The 27,801-nt window shown below is 42.0% G+C and overlaps 2 protein-coding genes across 2 annotated transcripts; both read left to right on the plus strand.

Annotated features, from left to right (window-relative positions):
* The first annotated feature begins 54 nt into the window (after window positions 1-54).
* zglp1 (zinc finger GATA like protein 1) lies at window positions 55-8,832 on the plus strand. The gene is made up of 6 exons (XM_036136613.1): window positions 55-85; window positions 1,286-1,361; window positions 3,288-4,616; window positions 4,717-4,829; window positions 7,856-7,949; window positions 8,122-8,832. The coding sequence occupies exons 1-6, from the start codon at window positions 55-57 to the stop codon at window positions 8,252-8,254; spliced, it is 1,776 nt and encodes a 591-aa protein (XP_035992506.1). The 3' UTR covers window positions 8,255-8,832.
* A 2,966-nt stretch (window positions 8,833-11,798) lies between these two features.
* LOC105916131 (forkhead box protein D2) lies at window positions 11,799-12,922 on the plus strand. Its single transcript, XM_021309488.2, has one exon. The coding sequence runs from the start codon at window positions 11,983-11,985 to the stop codon at window positions 12,781-12,783; it is 801 nt and encodes a 266-aa protein (XP_021165163.2). The 5' UTR covers window positions 11,799-11,982; the 3' UTR covers window positions 12,784-12,922.
* The last annotated feature ends 14,879 nt before the right edge of the window (window positions 12,923-27,801 follow it).

The following is a 27,801-nucleotide window of genomic DNA, read 5'->3' on the forward strand; positions in this document are numbered from 1 at the left end:
ATGTACGTCATCCAATATGTGAATTCAGTGCTGTTTTAAACTAGATCGGGCGCAATGTTAATCATGCAGCTGTTCGGCGCTAAAGGTGAGCGACGTGATGGGCCAGATTTACCAGTAGCTACTTTTTAAAGGGAATCTGCTCCTGATGTCTGATTTCGGCTGAATTCTCTTTGTCGTAACGCGCCGACTCATCGGACTGAAAAGTTTTCATTCCTAACTAGCCCGGCGTGAGGAAAGCCGGTGAGCAGCGGCAGGGAGTGATGCTCCTCTGAGGTTGGGGCGCCCTGTCTTTTGATGGGTGCCGCCGCGGGGGCCTCTCCGCGCTCGCGACACATAAAAGTGAGTTCGAGGCGGCGACAAATGTCCGCGAGGGGAAAAAAAAGAGCTCCGACGTTCTAGAACGCTAAAAATGCAACATTAATGTTCCAGCACCACTTTAAACGAGGCCCCCGAAAAATACTATGTTGCTCATGTTCTCGCTGGTGAGTTCAAAATAAACTTTTCCCTAAATTAGAATAACGTTTTAGATTAGAACGTCTTTTTTCCCCCTCCTTTCTTCGCTTTGCTCGGCTTTTATATTTAAAACCAGTTCCTGCTGTTGTCTGCTGTTAAACGTATTTTCTGTAATTATGTTGAACTGTGAGAATGTTGAACTGGACCAATCACTTCTTTTTTTTTTTATTCAGACATGAATATAGTGACACTTATATGGCTCTGGGGTGTTAAAGAAGGCCGAGTTAGCTCTCTTGTTGGTGGTTCTGGTGTCTGTCATCCTCCTCCAGATAATACTCCACAGGTACCTATGGGTATGAGGCCAGGACTGGACGGCTCGTCTTGCTGGCCAGTCCAGTTCGGTACTGTTGCCACTGTCAGTGTGGGCACATACCAGGTCCTGCTAGGAAATGAAATTGGTGTCTCCATAAAACCTTTCAGTGGAGGGAACCGTGGAAAAATTGCTGTAGTCCGCTTACTAGACCCAGTGGACCAACACCAGCTGTCATGGCTCCCCTAAATCTTCACTTCTTATTGGACCTTTTTAACATCTTCGGTTATCTGCCTGTCCATACTTCCTTCAGACTCTTGGACCTTGATTTTTTTTTTTCTCCAAATGAAATGCAAAACTTTCATTCTATCTTAAGAGAGGAGCTACAGTCCGGTTCGTTCTCTCTCTCTCTCTCTCTCTCTAGCCCAAGACTTTTTTTTCTTTGTTTGTTTGTTTTCCATTTCAGGACTTGCTGAATGTGACCGCTGTAACCTGTAACGTTCTGCATGCATCTGTGTGAAGCTCTGATGCCAGAACCGTCTGAATCTAGCCCTGAACTCTTGAGTGGACGTATCTTCACAATCCCTTCAATGCTGCGGTTGTTCTACCTCACTTTGTCGTTTTTCCATTTGTACAGTTATACCCAGAATAATTCTACACCCGGCTGATCTTTAGATTAAAAAATATTTTCATTTAACCTAGAAAACAGTTTTTTTTAGAATTTGGAATGAAATGGGCATCTTCCAAAACATAACAAAAGTATTAAGAGGATCAACTTTGATCAGTTATAACCTGGTTTTATTTACTTTTTATAAATGGCATGTCAAGATTATTTTCCTCCTCCTCTTGTCAGTGATGAGTGGGAAATTATTTTATCGGCTCCAGCAATGAGAACCTTCTTATAGTTGCTGAGCAGCGTTTTGCAGGCTTCCACTGGTATTTTGCTGTTTTGTCGTTAAGCTCCAGGTCCTCCAGGTCGGTCCGACCAGCGTACTAATCTTTATCAGATCCAAGTTGTGACTGAAACACTGATGCCACTGGAAACTGCTGGTTAAACTGAAAGATGCTTGCGTAGCATCCTGGGTAGCATATGTTTGGGTACGGCACTCTTGACAAGCTTGCTTTTTTATTTCATTTATTTATTTTAGCTACGGCCTTTTGACGCCTGCTCTCTTCGTGGAGGCCGTCTGCTGGACAATTATCAAGTCAAGTCGTGGATGACTGCTTGAGCCTTTGACGGAACCTTTTTGCATCAAGAATCTTTTCCTGGTTTAGTGTGAATCAAAATATTCAGGGAAACGTGAATTTCGTCTGTTTTGTCGACTGTAAGAGCGTTTTCACATGCAAGTTTTACATTTAGAACTGAACGACAGCAACAAATTCCATCATGGGGTCCGATCTGTTCAGCAGCAATTTACAACCAACGTCGTCTCAAATGGGTCAAATTCACATGCGGTTACACAGAAATGTTAACCTGACTCTCGCCAGAGGGATTTCAATCCGCCGAGCTCCACACGTCCATCTGGACTCGCTCTACTGGAGATGTATTTCAGAAGAAGGGGCCTTATCAAAAATCCTTGCACATGATTGGATAAACCACTTGCCTGTCATCCTTACTGACGTGCCTTTATGTCATCTTTATGTCACTCTCAAACATTGACTTATTTAAACTAAACACATGCATTGCCTGACGGGGGGGGGGCGAGTAAAGCATGGCGGCTCGCCGTGTTTAAAATACGATGGAGCTAACCCTGGCTTGCTTTCTCACAGCGAGCCGCCATTGTTGTCTGAATCTAAACAGTAGCTTCTCTGATACGCCACTTCTACGAAAATCCCACCCGGCGATCCTGATTGGCTCGTCCGTTTTATGGGGCATTGAAATCCCCCCCCCCCCAACGGCAGCAACTCCATAAGGATGTGTGGAGCCGCTTGGAGCTCGACGGAATGACATCCATCTGGCGAGAGTCAGGTTACAGAAATGTTGCCGTGTCGTCAAGATGGATCCAGTCATATTGACAGATTGAAAGTCTTTGCATGTGTTGCACTTAAACTCCATCCTGACGGGTAGAAACCTCCAGCAGAACCAGGCTCTGGTCCATCCACTACGGCCAAGAGGAGCCAAGAAGACCCACTAAAAACGGACGCACACCTTTAGGGGTCGTGTCCATGGGAACGATAAACTGAGTACACAGAGTTAAAGATGGCGGGTGTGCCTACCAGATAGTAGAGAAACAGCTGGATTATCTGTGGGGGAGCAAACAAAGTAAACGGCATTAGTAACACCGGTAGCTCTTTCATAAGGGCTGTCCAGGAAAGGTGTGGGGGCGCTCATACACAGAATGATAAGGAACACTGCGTCTGTAGATGGAGAACATGTAGTTGATGTCTCCAGTGGCTCAGATGGTGGCCATGCTTTAAGCAACATGTTGGTTTAGACTCAGAGAAGCATGGAAAGACGTGTTAAACCCATGGGGTCTGTGATGCCTGCCGTTTACCTGCATGCTTGTTTTTGCCCGTTCTGCAGACCTGGCCCTAGCATGAGCACGGCCGCCTCCAACCAGGACAACCAGTGCAAAGCGGAACACCATGACTCTCCCCCGGCCCTCTTCTACCTCTGCCGTGAAGTCTCCAAGCTTGCAGCACCGATCCACGCCGGTTTCTTGGACAAGAAAAAGGCAGACGAAGTGGCAAACGATGACCGCATGACCGGAAAGCCAGAGCGAGTTACTTGCAGCTCTCTGGAGGATCCTTTGGTAGTAAGAGACGGGGGCGCGCACCTGCTTCAGTCGTCTCGTGGTTATCACCGACGCGGTTTGTGCTGCGTGATGCCGTACAGTCAGGGGGAAAACGGGACGGAGGAAGGTCCCGGCGGTGGCGACGCCTCAACCTCGCGTGACCCTCGCGGGGACTGGACCAGCCCCTGGACGGTGCTGAGCCTGATCAACCTGCACTGTGAAAGGCTTCTTCATGACAGAGATGCTATAGAGCCAGGCTTCAGCTTAGGGTTGTCTGCTTCGGCAGCCAGCCACTTGAATGCCGCCTTTGCGGCGGCGGGCGTAACAGCAGGGGGGAGCACAAGAGACGGTCTTGGCGGTCTTCAACTGTGCGAGGGCCAAAAGTCCCCTCTGTCCACCCGAGCCGCGGACACTTTCAGAGCGGGGCGCTCCGGAGGGGCTCTGGAGGGCGGAGGGCCGCCGCACGCTGCTGAGGAACGAGCTCCTCTCACTGAGGCGTCGCATGAACGCAGTTCAGCAGAAACTCCGCGGCCTCCACCGGGTTACAAGGAGACGTCCAGTGATGACAAGCAGCTAGAGTCCAACCAGGAGGGCGACACGGGATGTCTGTTTACTGGAAAGCATCATTTGCAGCAAGCACACCCCCCGGGGGGATCAGCTAGTACCCAGATTACTTTTAGTTCAGCCCATATGGAGTGCATAGATGGGCTAAAACCAACGCTAAAAGTGGATCACAATGCAAACATTACCTGGTCTACCCAGCTCACCCCTAGGCTGCTGTCGTCACAGCCGGGGTCCGTCATCTCAGATGCAGCAGGGGTCCACCGCTCCCCCAAACCCTCAGCATCTAAACCTGAATGCTTTCCCCTGGAGGTAAACCACGCCACGGCTGAGCATTCGCTGTCGTCTGCCACCTCACCAGAGCTTTGGAGGGTGAGAGATGATGATGATCAGCTCTCTGGCAACAAATGTAGGACCAAGACGCGTAGGAAGCAGCCTCACCCGTCTCGCAGCGCTGACGTTCACGACCCGGACTTCCAGGGCGTGTTTTTCAGGATCGACGCCGAGCTGGATGACAGCAGGGAACGCTGCCGGCTCCTCATCACCTCAAAGCACAGGTAATGGTGGCGCCGCTTCGTTTCGGTGTTGGTCCTCAGCGTGTTTTGAATTTGAGATGGCGGCACAGCTAGCGGTCTGCTGCACGTGTGTCCACCACAGCAAGGAGCTCTGCAGGAGTGTGAGAAAACCGAAGCTGAGGGCGCGGACTTCCCAGAAATCAGCCACCACCAGCAGCTCAGAGGAGGACAACGACCAAGCAACTAATATCAATAGTAAGTAATGCCTGCAATACAGAACCTTTGGTACAAATATTTATTATTATCAGGTTAATGATATTTTTTTTTTAAATCGATTGACGGTTGGAGGTCAGCGTATTCTGACTTTTATCTTTTTTTGTTTTACCTTCTAAGTAGTCTAAAGCAGGCAAACTAATCCATGTAAACCTTTGTCTTAATTTAACTGTTACATACCATAGAATACCCCCTTTATTAATAAACCGTTTTAAAATAACAAAGCTTGTCAAAGTGCTGTACGTGCAACTGAAAATAACAGTAAAACTAAAATAGACAAGTAAAGCACAGACAAGCTAGAATAGAAAAATAAGAGTTAAAATTGTTAAAGGTAAGTGCTTTAAGAAGAGTCTTAAACTCTGAAAGGAAAGAGAGGAGGCCTGCCTGACATCTAGGGCAGATTATTCCACAACTGTGGAGCTGATATTAAAGAACAAAAAATGCTTCCATAGAGGTGGTTGCTTTATATGCAACAAAAAATAAGAAAGTACAAGGTTATCCTAATGTATGCATCAAATATCATGTTCAGGTTTGCTTTATCTGATTTCTACTGAAGCTAAAACAAAGCGCCCTAGGGAAGAGGCCCTTTTTAGTTTGAGCCGATTAATTAATGGAAAGGTGGAGATGCAAAATGTGCAGTAGTCTTTGTAAAGACCATAGCAGGCTACAGCAGAAATTGTTGTGCCATCTGAATCTTAAGCAGATTTAACAGCAGTTTGAAACTTAAATATCAAACACTACAATCTCATTGGTAAACTCCGAAGTAAAACACAAAAGTCTACTGGTGCCACTAGGGGGCGCCACTAGACTTTACATTCTTTTAAGTCCCTTATAACCTAATATTCTGGTATAAATGAAATGACTAATGTGAGCTTCACTAATGCATCTTTCCTAAAAGCACGAGTCTACGCTGTTTTAACTCACACTCAGACTACTAATCAGGATCAACCCGATGCTGGGACAGAAGCCAGCAGACAAGGAAGTTTTCTAAATGTCCCTTCAGGTCCTGAAACACAAAGACAAGTAAACGACTAACCTTTCACAGCCTGAACGATCAGTGTTTCACCCTTTGATTTAATAATACTGCTCTAGCAGTCAAAGGTTTGGACCCACCGTCTCTTTGAATCGTTTCTTTATTTTTATCACTACCTCTGGGAGCTCCTTGAGGGCAGCTGGAAAACTATTTCAGGTGACTAACCTGAAGCTCACCGAGAGAAGGCCAAGAGTGACCGAAGTAGTCATCCAAACATGGGGGGGATTTAGAGAAAGCTTCCAGATATTAATGCATTTTCTAAACACAATTAATTACTAAGTTAATGTTCTCGGAACATAAAAGGATTTCTCATCTCTGACTGGAGCTTTTGGTTTTCTTGAAGCATTTAACACAAGGGAGGCCTGGCTGCTGTTCTAGCTAGATACTAGTAACGGATCATGAACACCACTCACATACTATTGTGTTCAAATGTATTATTTCCTTAATTTTGTGTTATCACTTGATGCCACACTGCAAAAAGAGAACTAAAAATAAGTACAATTTTCTTGAAATGAATGTATTTCTCCTTGATTTGAGCAGGTAAATAAAATTATTTGCCAATGGGATTATTTGTATTTTTACCCCTAAAATAAGAAAATTAAATATTCTGCACTTGAAATAAGATGACGGAGATGAATTGTTCTTATTTTAAGTGTAAAAATCTTATTCTATTGGTGAATAATCTTATTTACCTGCTCAAATCAAAGAAAAATACTCTCATTTCAAGAAATATTTTCTTATTTTTAGTTCTATTTTTGCAGTTCATGTAAATATACTGAATAAATGACTTTGAATAGAGTTTTACTGCATTCAAACAACATTAATGCTTTCATGTTTTGAGAGCTTCAGCCTCCTGACTGTCGGATGGTAAAACTGCCTGTGGGGCAAATTAACACTTATTAAAAAAAAGCTTTAATGGTTATAAACATGGTCTGATTTTATTTCTGAAGGCCTTCAGATGATCCATATTATACTAAAACCAATAGTTTTAAAGTGCTTGCAATAACTGAAAAAACTTTGGTCCTGCATTTGGTCTGTAGGTTTTCACATGTCAGGGTTGCAGAGCTGAAAATGTTGGGCTTTTATTGGGAAATTGAGAGCTAACCTTGAGGGCAGGAGGCAGCGTCATGTAAAGGAACCCAACTGGGCTTTATGGTCGGGCCAAAAGGTTTGTAGGTTTTCTCCCGAACGTTCCTTTTCATTTTAAAGGCTGCTTGGCACACCTTCAGTGTCAGGTGGTGCAATCAGTGTAAAACCACAGAAATGTTCGGTTTATTATAAAACATTTTATTCTGTTGAAAAGAACAGACAGCCGGACCTGGTGAAGGCAACTGGGTTCAAGCAGAACCCCGTCTTAATTTAAAAGTATGTCCAAAAGTCAGATGGGGCAACCATTGAGTCAGGGCTTTCTATCAATGATTTGGTTTCGCTCCCTGGCAAAGGGTAAACTTAAAAATACTTTTACTAGTTCATATCCAATATCAATTGATTTAAATCAAAGATAAACTCTATATGTATTTCACAAGTAAAATACTTTGTTTTTCTCACATACCCTGATCACTAAATCTTTGTGGTTCTAATGTTGCTGCTGATGCAACTTTTATTCAGTTGTTTGTGAAGTGCCATAAAATGAAACATAAAGGTTATGTAAATTTAATAAGTAACCATCGTAGTTAGCCCTTACAACTAAAGCGTTCATTCTCTATGTCGAACCAATATTGCCTTTTTTTTAAACTATATTCTGAGTCACAGTATTTTAGGACTTAACACGCTTTACGTTCTTAGTTTTACATTTGCTTTCATGTTAAGGTCAACTTTATATGGTGTAGCACGTTGGTCACTGATGGGTCAAAGAAATCCCAAAATGTTCTGTGCTGTAACAAGTAGTTTTATTTTAGCTCGAAACTGATGCTGTTCGATTATTCATTGCCTCTGTGATACAAAGCTAACGGAGGCTTTAATTGTGTCTGACCAGAGGGCAAAGTCTGTGCGTCCTGCTGCACCAGGAAGACGCCCATGTGGAGGGACGCCGAGGACGGGACTCCTCTCTGTAACGCCTGCGGCATAAGGTAGCTTCTGTTTTACAGTTGGAGATACTTAGTCTTAAAACAATAATATTCTCCTTTTTATATTAAGGCTAATCGTACATATTTTGCACAAATGTAATAAAACTATACCCTGTGGTAGGGATTGGTGTGTAATCTATAGCGTGAAGTTTCCTTTGTTGTATTTTTTTTCAAGGTATAAGAAGTACAGGGTGCGCTGCGTGAAGTGCTGGCACATCCCCCGGAAAGAGGGCAACTCCAACTCGCTCTGCATCAGGTGTGGAAACTTTGTGAGACTCACCTCGGCTCAGCGGAAGCATCACTCTTAGAGAGCACACGAGTGTCGCGTTTTAGCTTCCCCCTTAACAAAAGCTATGAACACGTGAGATCAAGGGCCACGTTTGCTGCTTCTTTATTTACTTGTTTCCAGTTCTGGACAAACAGGAAGGGCGGAAGAAAAGCTGAACTCGAAAACAGAGTAGTAGAGTGCTTAAGAAAGGGAAAAAATAATAAGAATTTCTCTCTACTCCCTCTTTGTAACAGTGTTCCCAGCTTATGCATCTGAATGTTTGCCTGGATGAGGTTTTGTGTGGGAATTGAACCGTTCACTCATGAGGGGATTGAAGGTTTTGCCCTGCGTCATCTAGCCTCGGTTTCCTACCTCTGACACCGTCTGCTAAACCCAGTGGGTTCTTTTGCCTTTTTTGTTGTATTTGTGAGTTCTGTTTTACGTTTGGGTTGTTGTATTTAAGAGAATATTGTACCAAATGCATGTTGTGCACTGATTTCTTCCTGTTCTTTCTGACAGAAAAGCAGTTATTTTGTGTGTTCAAATTCAAAACGAAACATCTTGAGTTTCCCCGAGTTCTTTCATGTATGTGTGTGTGTGTGTGGTGTGTGTAAATAAAGCCTGTACAGCTGACACGAATCCGCCGCCGTAATTACAGTGATTACAGAACCAAATGACGGTTTTCCAGAGGTGCACAGATTACACTGGAGGTAACAAATTCTCCATAATGAGGCTTCCCACAGTTTTCTCCCCCGCCGTCCAAGTGGGTGGCCTCAAACGGCTTGATGCAGGCGCAGCTCTCTCGTATCAAGACGGATTACGTCTTCAGCGGTTTCCTCTCTCGCCATGTGCCAAAACATTTAGGAAAGAGGGACGCTGACGGAAACGAGCGCCGTGTAAGCCAAGAACGGAAAACAAGCGGCAGCTTCACGAGCTCCATGTGCCCCGCTCAGGTTTCATATAGAAAACAAACACCTGTTGCCGTCCCTTAAACACAGCGGTAAACCAAATGGTTTATACAAACACTAATGAAGGACGGGGTTGGAGTAAATGCTCCTTTCAAAGGCAAACGTCTGACTGCGTGACCCGAGTGATCATGTTTACGTTGCTTTGCAAAAGTTTTCCCACCCCTTGACCCATTTTCTCATTTTGTTACGTTGCATACGCACACTTTGACGTTTAGTCAGTGGAATGAGACCAACAGAATGCAGCACATAATTGTGAGAAAGCTGACTTTGGCTTTTAATGGCTTCCTTTGCCTCATTAAAACCATTCAGTGTGTGGCCTGAATTCCTCGTTGCTGTTGACCCACATTCCCCTCTTTTACCTCTGTTCTGAGGTGCGTCTGAGATCAGCTCGTTTTGGTGCTGTCCCTTTAAATGCAAAGGAGGCACTTCACACCCCACCCTCCTCCAGGACGCACAGCGTTGCACTCCACCCTATTCGGCCATTTTTGCAGTATTCTTGGGCTCAATACACCCAAGAACTGAATATTTTCACCTATTCGCTTGTCGCGGCAGCATCATGAAATTGTTCATCCAGAAAGTCCATGACCTTGTTTAGTATGTCCGCAGCAAATACTGTGACATGATTGTTCAAAAACGTAATGGAGAAAACTGCACAGCTTGAAAAATATGACCTAAACAGAATATAAAGATATCTATACAGCACCTGGAGAGACTATATTCAACTTTTCTGCACTCCTAGAGACTCCAAGTACACAACAAAATGTATATAAGGGCTTAAAGAATGAAATTTGCAGGATGTAATCTCTTAAAAGTGTATTATTTCTAGCAGAGAAAAATCGTAAAAGTCCAGTTGCATTTGTATTCAGCCTGCTTTTCTATAATAATAGAATAATATCAGGTGCAGGCATGTCAGACCAAAATGATAGATCTTCTGTGGGTAATCTGATTTTTGGAATCCAGCTGTGTTCTGAGTGCCTTGTTGGGTTTCACGTTAGTGAAATGATTATATGATGGCATCACCAAGGAAGGTGGCAGACAGGTTCAGGTGAAAGTCGTGTAGAGTCATTTAAAGCAGGTTAAAAACAATATTCCAGGCTTTGAACATGAGAAAATAGCAAGGCACAGCTGCAAACCTGCCCAGACACAAGCCGTCTTCCTGAACTGACGGACAAGAGAAAGAGAGCATTAATAAGAGAAGCAGCCACAAGGGCCATGGTAACCTTGGAGGAGCTGCAGAGATCCACAGCTCGGGTGGGAGAGTCTGTTGATGGGACTTGATTAGCTGTGCCCTCTACACACCTGGTGGAACGGCAGGCATTGTTGAATATAAATAGAAAATAAGTCAATTTTGCAGCTTGCCATGATGTAAGGGACTGTGACAACATGTGGGACAGGGTTCTCTGATAAGATGGGACAAAAGCTGAACATTCTGCCTTGCATGCAACGTGTGGTGGAAAGCTAACACTGCGCATCACACTGAACACACCATCCTGCTGGTGAGCACGGACTTACCAGCATCATGCTGAGGAGGCTTTCCTTCAGCCGGCTCAGAGAGGATGGATAAAGCTGAATATAGTAATCCTGGACAAAGTCACGTTGGGCTCCGCAAAAGGCTTGATTCTGGGGGAGGAGGTTCATCTGACCCAGAGCAGACCTAAACCCAACGGAGCTCTTCCAATCTGCTTGATCTTAAAAACGCTTGTTCAAACGCTTCAGTCTCTTTATGTGCAAGCTGGTAGAGACGTAACCCAAAAGTTCTGAAACTGAGGCAGAATCTTGTTCTAACTGATTGAGGACAGCTGAATTAAAAAAAAAAAAAAAAAAAAAAAAAAAAAAAAAAAAAAAAACCTGCCACACTTTTCAGTTTTTAGTTTTATTTTGTAGGGGAAAAAATTGAGACACGTCTATTTTTATTCCACGTTTATTTTTTGTTTGTTATATGGAGGATGCTGTGGACTTTTAGCCAGAGCAGGATGCTTGCATCCTGGGAATGCTTCAGGTTTGCAGGTTGGAATCCCTCAAACTGCTCCCCAAGGTCCCTGAGCAAGACCCTCAGACCCAGAATGCTCTGTGGGGCCCCGCACAGTGGCGTCCCGCAGCTCCCCAAGCCATGGGTGTAATGCAGAGAACATATTTCATTGCAATGTATAAAAATGCAACAACACAAAAAAGCTATTATATAAAATCTCAAAGTACATGGAAGTTGAAGAAGGAGAGACGTTACTCTGATTTGAACAATGCTTTTGAATGCAGTAAAACTCTATTCAAACTCATTTATTCAGTATATTTACATGCACTGCAAAAATAGAACTGTGCTTGAAAAAGTTGTTTTTCAGTATTTCTTTCTAATGTTTCCCATAGCTAATAATGACTGCTGAGGCAAAGGCCGGGACATTTTCCTTTAAGAACGGCTGATATTAAACAAACCTACAGAAATGTACCAGGATAAACTTGGGTAGCCAGTTTATAAAGGGGGTGAAATGTTATGTGGATAAAAGTAAAAAAAAAAAAAAAAGCAGGCCTGCTTTCTGAAATGTTTCAGTAAAGGTGAAGCGTTTGAGTTAGTGTTTCTCTGGCAGGTGGAAGGCGTTCTGTCTGCTCTTAGTATTTTGGGTCGTGCCCGCAGCTCTCTAGGGGGGCAAAGGAGGGAGGATGTGTGGAGTGGGAGGCTGGCTGCCGTCAGATGCAGTCAGACGGTCTGCTCATGGTAATGACGAGGGAGCAGGGGGGTCTGTACCCTTAGCCGGGCTCTGATCTCGCCTGTTGGGGCCCCGTCCCTCCACAGGCCACCCTCTGGACCATGACCCTGGACCCCAGACCCATGGATGAGACGGACATTGACGTGGATGTCCGGACCGACCGCGGGGACGCGCAGTGCTCTGTGCTCAGGGGCCAAGCCGCGTCCTCCTGCGCTCCTGTCGCTCCCCAGGGCGCAGTCCCCGCGCAGGACGCTCCCAGCAGCAGACCCGCCTCCAAGCCCCCGTTCTCCTACATCGCTCTCATCACCATGGCCATCCTCCAGAGCCCGAAGAAGCGGCTGACGCTCAGCGAGATCTGCCACTTCATCATCCAGCGCTTCGCCTACTACCGGGAGAGGTTCCCCGCGTGGCAGAACTCCATCCGCCACAACCTGTCCCTCAACGACTGCTTCGTGAAGATGCCACGGGAGCCCGGGAATCCGGGGAAGGGGAACTACTGGACGCTGGATCCCCTGTCGGCCGACATGTTCGCCAACGGGAGCTTTCTCCGCCGAAGGAAACGCTTCAAGCGGCAGCGCTGTCTGGGCGCGCTGAAGGAGCGCCGCGGCCCGGCCCCGTTCGGCCCCGGACTCCACTGTCTCGATCCAAGCCCCCCAGCGAGCTCAGGAGGTCGGCTACGACTCCAGGTTTGTCCCGGGATCCCACCTGCGGGCCGCATGGTGCCAGCGCTCTCCTCGCTCCTCTCCAGGAGCTCAATGCTCATGTTTGAACACTGGAACTTAGGATCCCCGTCGATAGCGCCAAACCTCCTCCTTCCTTCCGCCTCGGCGCACGGATTACCTTCCTACCCGACCCCCCAGATGCCATTTCTCCCCTTAAAACTTCCCCCCAGTTTGTTGTAAGATCAGGATTTTTACTTGCATTGATTTGACTAGAGCCTCCTCTACACCAGCCAGTCCGCTTTAGGAGCTGCAGGGTGCGCCATCACCTGACTGATGTCTCACACTAGTGTCGGTTTAAATAAATCTGGTGCATTATAAATGTATTGTGTGCGGTTTGAATTCAGTCAAATTCCACAATTCAAAATTCACAATTTATGCTATTTCAGAAATGGTTAAAATCAAGCTTAAATGTTTTAACAAAATACACGGTCTAAAACCTACAAAAAATAAACAGCCCAATAACAGTAGTAATCATAACAATATGATAATAATAATAATAATAATAATAATAATAATAATACAGCATTTTCGCAGCAACAAACAGCATATTTGTTGTTTAGAGGACATTTTGTATTGTTTTGGAGAATCAACAAACTACTTTAGGAAAACCACGCGCGACAAGGAATCATTTAGGGTTGAAAGAAACGACGATTAGAGAGAGTAGTTTTGCTGTATTCGGATTAAACGCTATATATTCTTGGATAAATGTTTGTCTTTTTTTTTTCAACACCAAAGAAGTGACAAATCGAGTTTCTGGTCACAAAGGTGATCACCTGCGGCTGGTGGGCGTTCGCGTTTCAAAAGACCAAATTTATTAATAACAATTTAATCGTTTAATTTTTTTTTAAATTGACAAGTTTACGTAGATTGTTTCGTGTGTTTCGGCATTGGAAAATGTTCACATTTAATAATAGTTAACGAATAAAGAAAGATATAACCTGCCAAACGAAAAAACTCACAGCAAGGTATGAGATTTTCTAAAGATTTAGAGTTAGGGAGACCAGCTGTTCAGAGCCTCGTGATTATGTTAATGCATTTGCTGAATTAAAATCTAAAACGTCAATTTCTACGTGAAGCTTTGTTTCAGTGTTTCGCTGTTTCAGCATGGGACAGCTACGGAGTATTTTCAGCAGGTTTTTGCAAATGATCTGAAACGAGGTGTTGTGCTGCAGAAGGCCATCCTGCTCCATTCATTTAAAATAATTGAGAATTGTTTAAAACGTTATACTTCCAACGTCTGCTTCAGAGCTAATAATAATAATAATAATAATAATTAATAATAATATAAAAACGGACAGGATACAGTTAAATAGATATTTTAAATTATTTTAATATTCTTATTATGGTGAAGTGGGAAAAGTGTTTTTTCTCCATAGATTGAATATATGTTTCTCTGTAGTTTTAACAGTAATATTCTAAGAACACATTTTAAATGTAAGAATGTAATGGTAAGCACATCTTGAGTTTAAATGTGACATCTGCTGCCACGTGTTGCACTCTTTTAATAAGTCAGGAAAATGACATTTGGGTCTCTGGGAGGCCTAAAGGACGAAGTCTGACAGGAAACACATTTAAGTCCAAAACTATTCATAGAACTGGCAGATCTACATTTAAAAGTGTTTTCAACCAATTGTGAAATTTGTTTCAGATGGGGGAATGAAGGCAGGCATCTTACAAAAACTAAAACAATGTGAAATGAGTCATGATTTTGAAAATAAAAATTTACACTTATATATTTCTTATAAAGTGTCATGTCAAATATTATTTCTGCCCTTCCCAATAATCAACGGAAAAGTCTTTGTTGTCCTTACATCAACCAAACCCTTATGATTGCTGACTTTTTCTTTATTGTACATGTTTTCTACTGGTATTTTAATCATGTATGTTTGGTGATGAGCTCCATTGATTTTGAGGCTAGAAGGCCTCCTTTCTGTCACCCTAATTTTTGGCTCCCTTCACAGATTCAGATTCTGGTCAGAGTCGTGGCTGGGCTGCTCCAAAACACTGATATTACTTTTGCTCAGAAGAAATGTGCTGGCACAATTAATTGATTGCTTTAGACCTAAGTTAGCACTGATCTAAGTTAGGCTTTTTGTAATAGACCCAAGATAGTAGATAATTGTGAAATGGAAGAAAATGTATAGACATTTTAAAAACGTTTTGAGAAAGAGTGGTGTGCATTTGCGTTGATCTCCATTCATTTGTTTTTCCACAATCAAGAGCAGCCAAATGTCTTCAGAAGTCACCCAATAATTAAATGGTGTCCATGTGGGTAATTTAATCCTGCTATAGATTCAACTGTTCTGTGAAGGTTTGTTAGAGAACATTGATGAACAAACAACTTGATGAAAACCAATGAATACGGCAGAGAGTTCAGAGAGAAAGTTCTGGACAAGTTTCAACATGGTTAGGTTATAAAAACATTGCCCTGGGCTTTCCATTTTTCACAGAAAACTCATCAAGACATTACACCTCCATCTGAGCTGATTGCCCTGACCAGAAGAACGTTCATCAGAGATGCAGCACAGCTCAGGAGGGAGGATCTGCAAACTGGGAAGCATAGAAAAGCAGCTGTTTTAGAGATTCTCTGAAAAAACCCACAGTTTGGTCCTTGTCAAAGACGTTCACATGTTCATGGTGCAGCAGCCCGTCTGAAAGAAAAACATAATTGATAAAAGGCGTCTACCCAAGTGCTGCCAGGGGAATTTTGTTAGTTTTCTGCTGTAATCTAATTCTGATGAGCAGGAGATGAGCACCACTTTTAGGCTTCATCAACTGCAGTATCAATAAACTGAAAAAGAAAAAAAACTCGTAAAACCTTTAATCATAAATCCACAAAAAGGAACCAAACTATTAAAGAAATATCTATACTCAGCATCAGTGTTTTTTTTTTCAGGATAGAAGTAATGGGGAGCGCTGAATGTATGTAAAGACAACAAGGATACACATTCAGCCGCAATAATGTTTGCTGGCAAAATACTAACTTCACAATGTAAACTATCAACTGCTTCCTTTTCATTGCATCCTGTAGTCTTGACAGATAAATGATGAGCACATTTTTAATAACTAATCATGATTCTTGTTTGTAAAATGCTGCTGTTTCAAAACGTCTGCAGGTTTATCCCATGTGCTTCCCATTGGCTCCCCTCATATTTTGTGCCGTTGCTCAAAGCCCTTCAAGAACATCCTGGATTTGCCATCATATGTCCAAGGACAGCTGAGATCCATAAACAGTATCTTGCTAATTATTCCCACAAGGTGATATACACACAGAGTAAGAGATGCAGAACACTTACTGGGAGTGATTTGCTGTTGATAACATTCCTAATGTGTAACAAAAGCTCCACGCTGGAAACCAAATTTTTTTCCGGTTACATTATCTTTCACACATATTGCCTTCCTGTAACAGGAAGTCCTGGACGACTCCTGCTTTAGCTATATCCACCCTTTTCATTTTCAAAAAAACAAAAACAAACAGCTAAAGATGAGTATAGTGATGATGGGGACTATGGGAAATAAAGGCCATTACATCTGTGCTGACTGAATTCAGATACAGGTCAAACCAGATATTTACATCAATGGAAGAAAAGCCACGCTTCTTTCTTATTTTCTAATATTAAACCAGACCAAACTTTTGTTGTTTTGGGTCGGCCAGGATTGGCAAAAGTATTTCTATTTACTAAATGACAAATTTTTTTTATTAAATTTTATTTATATAGCGCCAATTCATGAAACATGTCATCTCAAGGCACTTTACAAAGTCAAATTCAATCATATTATACAGATTGGTAAAAAATTTCCTATATAAGGGAACCAGTTGATTGCATCAAGTCTTGAAAAGCAGCATTCACTCCTGGAGAAGCGTAGAGCTACAGGGAGAGTCGTCTGCATTATACATGGCTTTGCAGCAATCCCTCATACTAAGCAAGTATGAAGCGACAGTGGAAAGAAAAACTCCCCATTAACGGGAAGGAAAACCTCCAGCAGAACCAGGCTCAGTGTGAACGGTCATCTGCCTCGACCGACTGGGGGTTACAGAAGACAGAGCAGAGTCACAACAAGAGAGACAAAAAAAGGACAGAAGCACACATTGATCCAGTAATCTGTTCTACATTAGATGGTAATAGCAGATGATCTGTCTTCCCTGGATGATGTCACAGCTAACAGAACGCCAGACCAGGTGTACCTACTATGAAGAGAAAAGAGAGAGGGCAAAAAGTTAAAACGATAACAAGCAATGCAAAACTAGAGAACAGTAGAACTCAGTAGAGTGAGAAAAATATGCCCTGATGTCCTCCAGCAGCCTAAGCCTATAGCAGCATAACTATAGAGGTAGCTCAGAGTAACATGAGCCACTCTAACTATAAGCTTTGTCAAAAAGGAAAGTTTTAAGCCTAGTCTTAAAAGTAGACAGGGTGTCTGCCTCACGGACCAAAACTGGGAGTTGGTTCCACAGGAGAGGAGCCTGATAGCTAAAGGATCTGCCTCCCATTCTACTTTTAGAGACTCTAGGAGCCACCAGCAGACCTGCAGTCTGAGAGCAAAGTGCTCTGTTAGGAACATACGGGGTAATCAGAGCTCTAATATATGATGGAGCTTGATTATTAAGGGCTTTATATGTTAGAAGAAGAATTTTAAATTCTATTCTTGATTTAACAGGAAGCCAATGAAGGGAGGCTAAAATTGGAGAAATATTATCCCTCTTGTTGATTTTCATCAGAACTCTTGCTACAGCATTTTTGGATCAGCTGAAGGCTTTGAACTGCATTTTATGGACTTCCTGATAGTAAAGAATTACAATAGTCCAGCCTTGAAGTAACAAATGCATGGACTAGATTTTCAACGTCACCCCTGGACAGAATGTTTCTAATTTTGGCGATATTCCTGAGGGGAAAAAAGGAAACTCTGGAAACCTGTTTAATATGGGATTTAAATGACATGTCTTGGTCATAATTAACACCAAGATTTTTTACTTTATTACCAGAGGCCCAGTTAATGCCATCCAGATTAAGTGATTGATTAATACGTTTATTTTTTGAGGACTCTGGTCCAAAGATGATAACTTCTGTCTTGTCTGAATTTAATTGCAGGAAATTTAAAGTCATCCAGCTTTGATGTCATCAGGACATGACTGCAGTTGAAGTAATTGATTGGATTCATCAGGATTTATGGATAAATATAGATGAGTGTCATCAGCATAACAGTGGAAATTAATCCCATGCTGTCTGATAACTTTGTCAATCGGAAGCATATACAGGACTGACTCAGAAAATTAGAATATTGTGATAAAGTTCTTTATTTTCTGTAATGCAATTAAAAAACATGAAATGTCATACATTCTGGATTCATTACAAATCAACTGAAATATCGCAAGCCTTTTATTGTTTTAATATCGCTGATTATGGCATACAGCTGAAGAAAACTCAAAAATCCTATCTCAAAATATTAGAATATTTCCTCAGACCAAGTAAAAAAAATTATAACAGCAAAACAAAATCAAACATTTGAAAATGTCCATTAATGCACTCAGTACTTGGTTGGGAATCCTTTTGCACAGATTACTGCATCAATGCGGCGTGGCATGGAGGCAATCAGCCTGTGGCATTGCTGAGGTGTTATGGATGCCCAGGATGCTTCAATAGCGGCCTTTAGCTCATTTGCATTGTTGGGTCTGGCGTCTTTCAGCTTCTTCTTCACAATAACCCACAAATTATCGATGGGGTTCAGGTCAGGGGAATTGGCCGGCCAATCAAGGACAGTAATGCCATGGTCAGTACACCCGTTACTGGTGGTTTTGGCACTGTGGGCAGGTGCCAGATCTTGGTTGTGCAGCGTTTCCTGCCACATTTCCCCCTTCCAACACACTTTTTGTGAATGTGCTTTGAAACTGCACTCTGTGAACAGCCTGCTCTTTGTGAAATTTCTTTTTGTGTCTTACCCTCCTGATGGAGGGTGTCAATGATGGTCTTCTGAACAGCAGTCAGATCAGCAGTCTTCCCCATACTTGTGATTTAGTTTACTGAAGCAAGCTGAGTGTTTTTCAAGGCTCAGGAAACCCTTGCAGATGTTTCGAGTTAATTAGACGATTCAAGTGATTAGTTGAATAGCCTACTAGTATACTTTTTCACGATATTCTAATTTACTGAGACAGTCCTGTATATAGTAAAGAGATTTGGTCCAAGGACTGAACCCTGTGGTACTCCACAGGTGACCCTAGAGTTTGAGTAAGATTTATTATTAACATGAACAAACTGGAATCTGTCCGACAGATAAGATTTAAACCAACCTAATGCTTTCCCCTTAATCCCTACAGCATGGTCAAGTCTTTGTAGGAGAATATTGTGATCAACTGTTTCAAATGCAGCGCTGAGATCTAACAGGACAAGTACAGACCCAATTCCAGTATCTGAGGCCATGAGAATATCATTGGTGACCTTCACCAGTGCTGTTTCAGGGCTATGATGAGCTCTGAAGCCTGACTGAAACTCCTCAAGTAGGTCATTACTTTCTAAATGTTCACATAGTTGATTAGCAACTACTTTCTCAAGAATTTTAGACATAGGTCTGTAATTTACTAACTCTTCTTGATCAAGAGATGGTTTCTTATGTAAAGGTTTAATAACAGCTACTTTAAAAGCCTGTGGTACATATCCATTTACCAAGGATAGATTAATCATGTCTAAAATAGTGCCTCTGATGAGGTAATCATGTTTGGAAGGATGCCAATTATTTTATTTTTAATGGAATCAATTTTATTTATGAAGAATCCAATAAAGTTGTTACTGCTAAGAGCTAAGGGAATGGATGGATCAACGGAGCTTTGACTCTGAGTACGTTTGGCAACTGTAATGAGGAGAAATCTAAGATTATTTTTATTCTCCTCAATTAATGAGAAAAATTATGCTGCTCTAACTCTGTGAAGGGTCTTTCTATACAACAATAGGCTGTCCCAGATGGGGAATGTGAGAATATTTTACACATCAAGTAAAATATAAAACCAATCCAAGCGCACAGTGACACAACTCTCAACGCTCAAAACCGGTCTGGCGCGGGCTCAACTCTGCAAAACTCTTCTCAACCTACTGTCCTCGCGCTCAGTTCCATCTCTGCTCACGCACGACTTTGCTCGTGCACACCCGCTCATTCCACGCACAACACCAGCTGTGCACTCGCTCTGCGCTCACAACTTCAAAAACTGTGCTCTCCACCAGCCAATCACCTTGGGCGGAAATTACTAAATATAACCGTGGGATAGAAGAAAAAAAAAGAAACAAATAAAAAGTTAATATTTTAGCCTAAAATATTTAGGCTAAAATGTTAAGACTAAAATATTAGAGTTACTAAGAGTTATTAAGTGAGGTGTGAAAAATAGTTTTGTCTTTTCTTCCAGCTTCTGGGAGGTGATGCAAAAATGTATTCTGATCATAATCATTATCATTGTCATGGTTATTTAAAAAGCACTTTAACAAAAGGTAAAAACAAAGTGTCTAAATTGTGTATAATTAGCCTAAAAATTAAATCGGAATATGGAATATGTTGACATCTATTAAATTCAGGTTTTCTTTTTTATTATTATTATTTCAGTTGACGTCTTCTGTTGACGTGAGTTCAGTTTGACATTGCCGTCTGTTAAGTTCAGTTTGTCTGGTGTTGAAAACAATCGTTTATGAATTTGCTCTAATGACAGTTACATTTACAAACTAGGCCCTCTGTCTGTGATGCCTCAGTAAAAGTAGCCTGTAAAATGGAAATATTTGGATGGATATTTTATGAATAGGCCTTTTTTATGAATGTACTTTGTTCAAAGAAATACAACAAAAAAAAAAACAGTTATCGGGCTATCAGTTGTTTATGAATCACAGCATTCCAGGAACACAAAAGAAAGATGCATTTACTGCAGAGACCTGTGTGTGGTATGTTTGTGTTTGGGCGGGGGGGGGGGTTACCTATTCCAAGGGGAGGCTCACATTCAATGAATTTGAAAACCCCTGCACTACACCATCATATCTTATTGAAAACATGTTTAAAACAATATTTTTAATATCTAAAAAGCTTAAATTATTATTTTTTTAAATATTACAGAACTGTGGGTATAAACCCGCAATAGTGGGAATTTCTTTGTTGGGAGTTGTACTGGTCGTAGTTGTAGAGGCGATTAAATCTTTTAAAAAGATCAGCTCTTTGTAGAAGCAAAATGAGCAATACGAGCAATATTGCTGTTGCTTTGGCCGTTGGTCAGCTTTACCAGCAGGCTGAACAGGAGGTGGCGCAATTGAGGAGGCAAATCCGAGCAGGGAGAAGATTGATGGCAGAGGAGGCTCAGAAGGCAGGCTTTGCTATCCTATCTGTGCCAACTGGTAGGCATTTTAAGATTGACAGCCTAATTAAAATGAAAATATTTGAATATATAACAGTATGGCAGTAGGGTTAAGCTACTTTGTTGAATCTACTGACCTTCACAGCATTGATCATTAAGAAAGGAAAAGTAATTTATATGTCTGTCCACCTTTACAGTGATTAATCTATAAATTATGTGCAGTTAGTTCAGCTCATTTTCTCAGTGAAATGGTAAAAATACCAGAGAAGGGAAGCCATTTGTTACATTTACTATACATTTTACCTTTTCTTTCTTGAGAACAATATTAATCTGCATGTTAAGCAGGTATAGTTTTATGCTGTGAAAAGGTGAGAATTGAAAAAACAATTATGGTAACAATTGGCATTTTTTATTTACAGGAAGAAACAGAAACAAAATATGTGAGGATAAACACCTCTGTGCCAATCCTCCAAATATTTTTTTATTGAAGGGGACCTGAAACCAGCCTTCAGGCTAAACAGGGCCACCATCATCCTCCTCCTTCAGCTGCTGCCCATCCAGAAGGTCCATGGATGGCCACAGGAGATAGAGGTGCTGCTGACCCTCTACTGGCTGGCCTGTGGTGCATCCTATAGGGAAACAGCTTGCCAGTAAGACCTCTTACCTTCTTGTCCTTAAATAGAACCAACAATGACACACAATTGATACATACATTATATTAATTGGATAGAAGATTAAGACTTATCAGCATATTACCCAAATTACAAGTTAATTATATATTTGGTACAGGTCAAGTGGAGGCACGCTACAACAGACATCACGCCAGGGCGAGAAACATCATTGAGCGTGTCTTTGGTGATCTGAAGACACGGTGGTGTTCCATCTTCTTAAGGGTGCTGGAGGTCTGCCTGACGTTTGCCCCAAAAATAATCACTGCCTGCTGCATCCTCCACAATATTTGTACAGAGGCAGGGAACCAGCTTGACGTGGAGGATGAGGAGGTTGACCCAGAGGAGGATGGCCATCTGGCGGTTGAAGACAGGAAGCTGTCTAGAAGCTGCCTCCTGCTCCAGCAGACCTGGCTACATGGTTAAGTGAACATGGCTACTACATCTGACCTAACCTAGGTCTGCTGGTTCATTTCATTTTTTTCACTACCTGTAAAAATACATTAAATAATCAGTAAATTCATTAAATTAATTTAAATTAAGAACGCACACTTATCTTTGCACTCTGTGCTCCATTAACCAGTCTTGGAAACTGTGATGTCAAACCACTGTTGTGAATTCGTATTCTCAAAGAAAAAAATTTGTATTCTCAAACAGCCGCTGCTGTTTGTGTTCATGAAGAATATAGCCAAAATTTAAACTTGAAATTTGTATATATTAGTTATTGAAGTTGTAACTATTTAAACTGTATGTTGTATCTTTTGAATGATATTTAAATTATTATGAGTTTACAAATGTTTATTCTTCTGACTAATATGCACACAGCTGTGCTTTTATGTACAATTTATTTATTTTGACAGTGATCTTACCTCATAGTCACGAGTAAACGAATACGCTTCTGTTCCAATACACAGATATACGTTCTGCATGCTCGCGATCTTGTCAAGTCGGATATTCCTGTGTTCTTGCCAAGAATGGACTTGAGGAGACTACGGCCGTTTCTCAATATGCGTTCTTGAGCGTTCTTGTGTGCTCGTGTGCTCGTGATACGTCATCAGCCTCAGCCCGAGCACTGTTCCAATACCCAAGAACGCCAAATCGAGAACGCACGAATTCCCCGGATGTTGTTCTCGCCCGCCCTCTTTATCGAGCATGCATCAGAGCAGACTTGTGCGTTCTTCAGACTGACCGCTTGCCCAGAATGCACCGCGGCCGCAGCTTGATTCGAGACAGCGCAAACAGAGCTCACAGCGGTAAGTTAAAAAATTCTCTTTTTCTGCTGCTGTTGTTGTTCAAAAGTAAGTTTTCTGATCGTTTGAGGCGAGAACATTATACTTTTAAGCTTCCCTATGTGGCCTGTTTACAGAGTTAGTGCGTAATTTTAATAAAAAGTAGTGTGCATAATACTGCTGGTTATGATTTATTTGTTTTGTGTTTATCTGACTGACGTGTGTTGCTTTATTAACTCAATACTTGCTGGAATAAATTGTATATGTCTGCCAAGGACGACAGCAGCATATAAAATAAATAAATTCTATAAATGTTTTTCCTATCTAAGTGAGTTTATTCTGAGTTAGGACACGGATAATTGAGAGGAGAAAGAGGGAAACAATAGTAATAATAGTATATGAAAAAACAGACATTTATTTTATACAAATGTTTAATGTTTGGAAAAGACTGAAGGTGTAATATATTCAACAAATTATTAACAGTTACTAACATGGTTTAAAACAAAGAAATAACTCCTATTAAGATCTCATGCAAATAGACAATGCCAATAAACTTAAAATTAAAAATAGTTAAAATGGAAATTAATTTACTCATTATTTTATGTATTTTTACAGGTGGTGAAAAAAAATGAAATGAAGCAGCATGTGAACATGACTAGAACTGATCTACGTTAGGTCAGGTGTAGTCATGTTCACTTAAACATGCAGCCAGCTGGAGCAGCTCCCTGTCTTCAGCCGCTGGATGGTCATCCTCCTCTGGGTCGACCTCCTCATCCTCCACGTAGCTGGTCCCCTGCCTCTATACAAATATTGTGGAGGATGCAGCAGGCGCCGATTACTTTTTGGGCAAACGTCGGGCGGACCTCCAATGCCTTAAGAAGATAGAACACCACCGTGTCTTCAGACCACCAAAGGCACGTTCAATGATGTTAATCAGCCTTGGCGTGGTGTCTGTTGTAGCGTGCCTCCACTAGACCTGTACCAAATATATTAATCTTCTATCCAATTTATATAATCTATGTATCAATTGTGTGTCATTGCTGGCTCTATTTAACGACAAGAAGGTAGGAGATCTTACTGGCAAGCTGTTTTCACTGCGGGCCAGCCAGTAGAGGGTCAGCAGCACCTCTATCTCCTGTGGCCATCCATGGACCTTCTGGATGGGCAGCAACTGAAGGAGGAGGACGATGGTGGCCCTGTTTAGCTAGAAGGCTGGTTTCAGGTCCCCTTCAATAAAAAAATATTTGGAGGATTGGCACAGAGGTGTTTATCCTCACATATTTTGTTTCTGTTTCTTCCTGTAAATAAAAAATGCCAAATGTTACCATAATTGTTTTTTTTCAATTCTCACCTTTTCACACCATAAAACTATAACTGCTTAACATGCAGAAATTATAGTTCTCAAGAAAGAAAAGGTAAAATGTATAGTGTTGTAAAACTAGTCAAGTAAAGTAAATGTAACAAATGGCTTCCCTTCTCTGGTATTTTGTACCATTTCACTGAAAAAATTGGCTGAACTAACTGCACATAATTTATAGATTAATCACTGTAAAGGTGGACAGACATAAAAAAAGTGTTTTTTTCCCTTTCTTAATGATCAATGCTGTGAAGGTCAGTAGGTGCAATAAAGTAGCTTAACTTTACTGTCATACTGTTTCTAATGTTAAAATTGGGTCTTCATTTAATTATTTATAGAAAAATAGTCACAATTTCAACCTCATCACGTTTTTAATACCATCCTCAATGTTTTTTAAAGATAAAAGTCAGAAATAGGCTGTCAATCTTAAAATGCCTACCAGTTGGCAATAGATGGGTGAGCAAAGCCTGCCTTCTGAGCCTCCTCTGTTGCATCAATCTTCTCCTTGCTCGGATTTGCCTCCTTAATTGTGCCACCTCCTCTTCAGCCTGCTGGTAAAGCTGACCAACGACCGAAGCAACAGCAATATTGCTCGTATTGCTTATTTTGCTTCTACAAAGTGCTGATTTTTAAAGAAGATTCAATCGCCTCTGCAACTACAACAATTACAATTCCCCAGAAATTCCCGCTATTGCTGGTTTTATACCCACAGTTCTGTAATGTTTTTTAAATATTTTATTAGACTTTTTAGAAATTAATAAAAAAACGTTTTCGATAAGATATGATGGTGTAGTGTATAAATAGTTTTGAACGTTAAAGAAATGCTCAAGGTCTTTATGCATTTTATAACAATTCCTAAGTTCAAGGAAATAAAATAATGAAGCAGTATCTATCTAATGATAAAGAACCTTGAATATGGCAAAAATTAAAGAAAATAACAAGGAAATGATGAAAATATACACAAAAAAACTGAAGGTCCTGAGACTGGTGAAGTCATCCCTGTGGTTGGTGCAGCTTTTCCTACAACACCTTTTCCTTCCACACAACTTTCTATGAATAATCTCGGATACAGCACTCTGTGAACAACCTGCTCCTTCACAAGGGTGTCCGGGACATCTGTCCAGTCAGCAGTCTTCCCCATGATGGTGCTGCCTACTGACCCAGACTAAGACCTGTAGGACTTGATTGAGTTTGACTTTGTAAAGTGCCTTGAGCTGACGTGTTGTGAATTGGCGCTGTATTGTTGAGTGTAGAGGCTCAGGGAACCTCTGCTGGTGTTTGTCAGTTAAATCATAAGGGTGTGACACACACGTTTCTGATATTTAACTTTTTCACAATTTTTGAGAAACTAAATTTTGTTTTGTTATCTGTGAGCCATAATCATCAAATTTGCAGGAAATAACAGCTTGAAATATTTCACTCTATGTTTAATGAAAATATATGAGCTTCATGTTGTCAAATAAAGACTAAATTCAGTCTACTGGGTTTCCTTAGATAGGGAACTTTCCACTCTGCATTATCCCCACAAGGATGTTACACACGCATTTCACTTCAAAACACATCCGTCTTTGGGACAGAACTCGTCCTTTCCTGATAACTCGACATCCCTGTGATGTTTAATCTGGTGCATTGTTTGAACAGATGAACATGGCACCTTTAGGAGTCTGGAAGTGGTACTCCAGGCATAACCAGAATGTGCGGTCTACAGTCTTGGTGTCACCAATCTTATTCAAAGTACATTTGTGGAAGCACTTTGTACTTTTAATAAAACTGCTCAAAACAGTTACACGTGTATATCTGTAATGGATAAAGTAGGAATGACTAATAAAAAGCAACAGCTCATGATAAATCAATGACACTTAAATCAAGTGTCATGGATTTAAGGTGTTTGGCCCACATGCAGACAGAAGCGGATTCAGAAACAGTTTTAAGGTGTTTATTAAACGCTCTGCAAGTTCTTGCACACAACGTGAGCAACAGGCAGGAACGGGGGACTGCACACAAAAGAGACCAAAGAGCGAGGTCGGAACGTCAGGGACTGGAGGAAAGGGGGAACAAGATTAACTCTGTTCGAGCCAGGGGCAGTCCCCAGATGCTGCAATGCTTACCGCTTAGTCAAGAGGACCTATCTGGGGAAGATGAGTGGGGAAGGAGTTCTGTGGCCGTGACCTCACTGATGGTAGTAGGTGGCTGAGTGACGGGAGGGCTGGCAGATGTTATTCTGGTGGGGAGCTCGAGCAGCCCACAGCAGCGGGGGCAAAAGGAGCAGCTGGAAGATCCAGAGTGAGTCAAGAAGTACCAGGGTGAATCCAGGAAGGGGAACCTTGTGCCCGGCTTGGTAACACCAAGGGAGTTAGAGGGGGAGATTGCCAGAGCAGAATCTGAGCAGGCAGGGATTCAGAAGACTGGTCTTCGGAGCACAGAGTCACACGGGTACAAGAATAAGCAAAACAATTAAGCAAAAAGAAATATAAACATTGCTTGTCATTTTGATTTGATTTTCCACAAATTTTCAGCATACATTTTATTCTTTGTGATTCTGAATATAGGTTCTAAATTTATTATGCATATTAGAAGTACAGAGCATTTATTTGTCCCAGTTAATGTTACACGTGTTTATGTTTTGATGTTAACAACAAAGTGCATTTATTACACAAAAGAAAATCATATTTCCCTTGTCTTTGGCAAACACTGGTGCTTCTGGAATTTTTTTTTATCATTGGCTTCCTGGAAGGATCCAACCAGGAAGTGGAAATCCTCTGAGAATTTATCTGCTTCTACAAAATTCTCTTGTTTATATTTCCAAGGAAAAAAGATTTTAACTTTCATATTAATCTTTCTAAATAGTATTTTAGGGTATGCACACGCTGAACTTAAAATTGTTCTAACTTAGGCAGCTAAAATGAGAGTACTATCCAAAGCCTGCTGTTAGGTCTAAACACCTAAAACATCATACTAACAGGGAAAGAAAGGCACAGAGGCAGTTAGTTAAGTTTTACTCGTGAGGAGAGTAGGAAGAGACAGTGCAGTTACAATCTCCAACCCACTCTGCCGGACTCAGTGTTCTCCTCACAACTTTATTTAGTTTAGGGTGGTCCCTAGTTACATGTCTGAAGCTGCACTAAAGGGTGGGGATCATAACAGCTGCAGCTTCAGATAGAGAACATAGCGGCAGTCGACCGCCGCTATGTCAGCTGATGAAGCTGAAACAAAGGAAAGCCTCAGGACCGGACGGCACCCCCCCCAGGCTGCTGAGGACATGTGCAGATGAGCTCTGTGAGGTCCCCAGCTACATCTACAACCTGAGCCTCAGCCTCGGGGTGGTGCCCACCCTGTGGAAGACCTCCTGTGTGGTGCCGGTTCCCAAAACGCCGCACGCCAAGGAACCGGCCCACTTCAGACCAGTTACTCTGACCTCCCACCTGATGAAGACCATGGAGCGCCTCATCCTAGCTCACCTGCGCACCGTGGTGAGCCCCACCCTGGACCCGCTGCAGTTTGCCTACCAGCCCAACATCGGAGTAAAGGATGCCATCATCTACCTGCTGCAGCGGGCGCTCACCCACCTGGAGACCACCGGGAGCGCTGTGAGAGTCATGTTCTTTGACTTCTCCAGCGCTTTCAGCA

Source organism: Fundulus heteroclitus, chromosome 5, assembly GCF_011125445.2.
Source record: "Fundulus heteroclitus isolate FHET01 chromosome 5, MU-UCD_Fhet_4.1, whole genome shotgun sequence".
In the NCBI taxonomy this organism is placed as follows: domain Eukaryota; kingdom Metazoa; phylum Chordata; class Actinopteri; order Cyprinodontiformes; family Fundulidae; genus Fundulus; species Fundulus heteroclitus.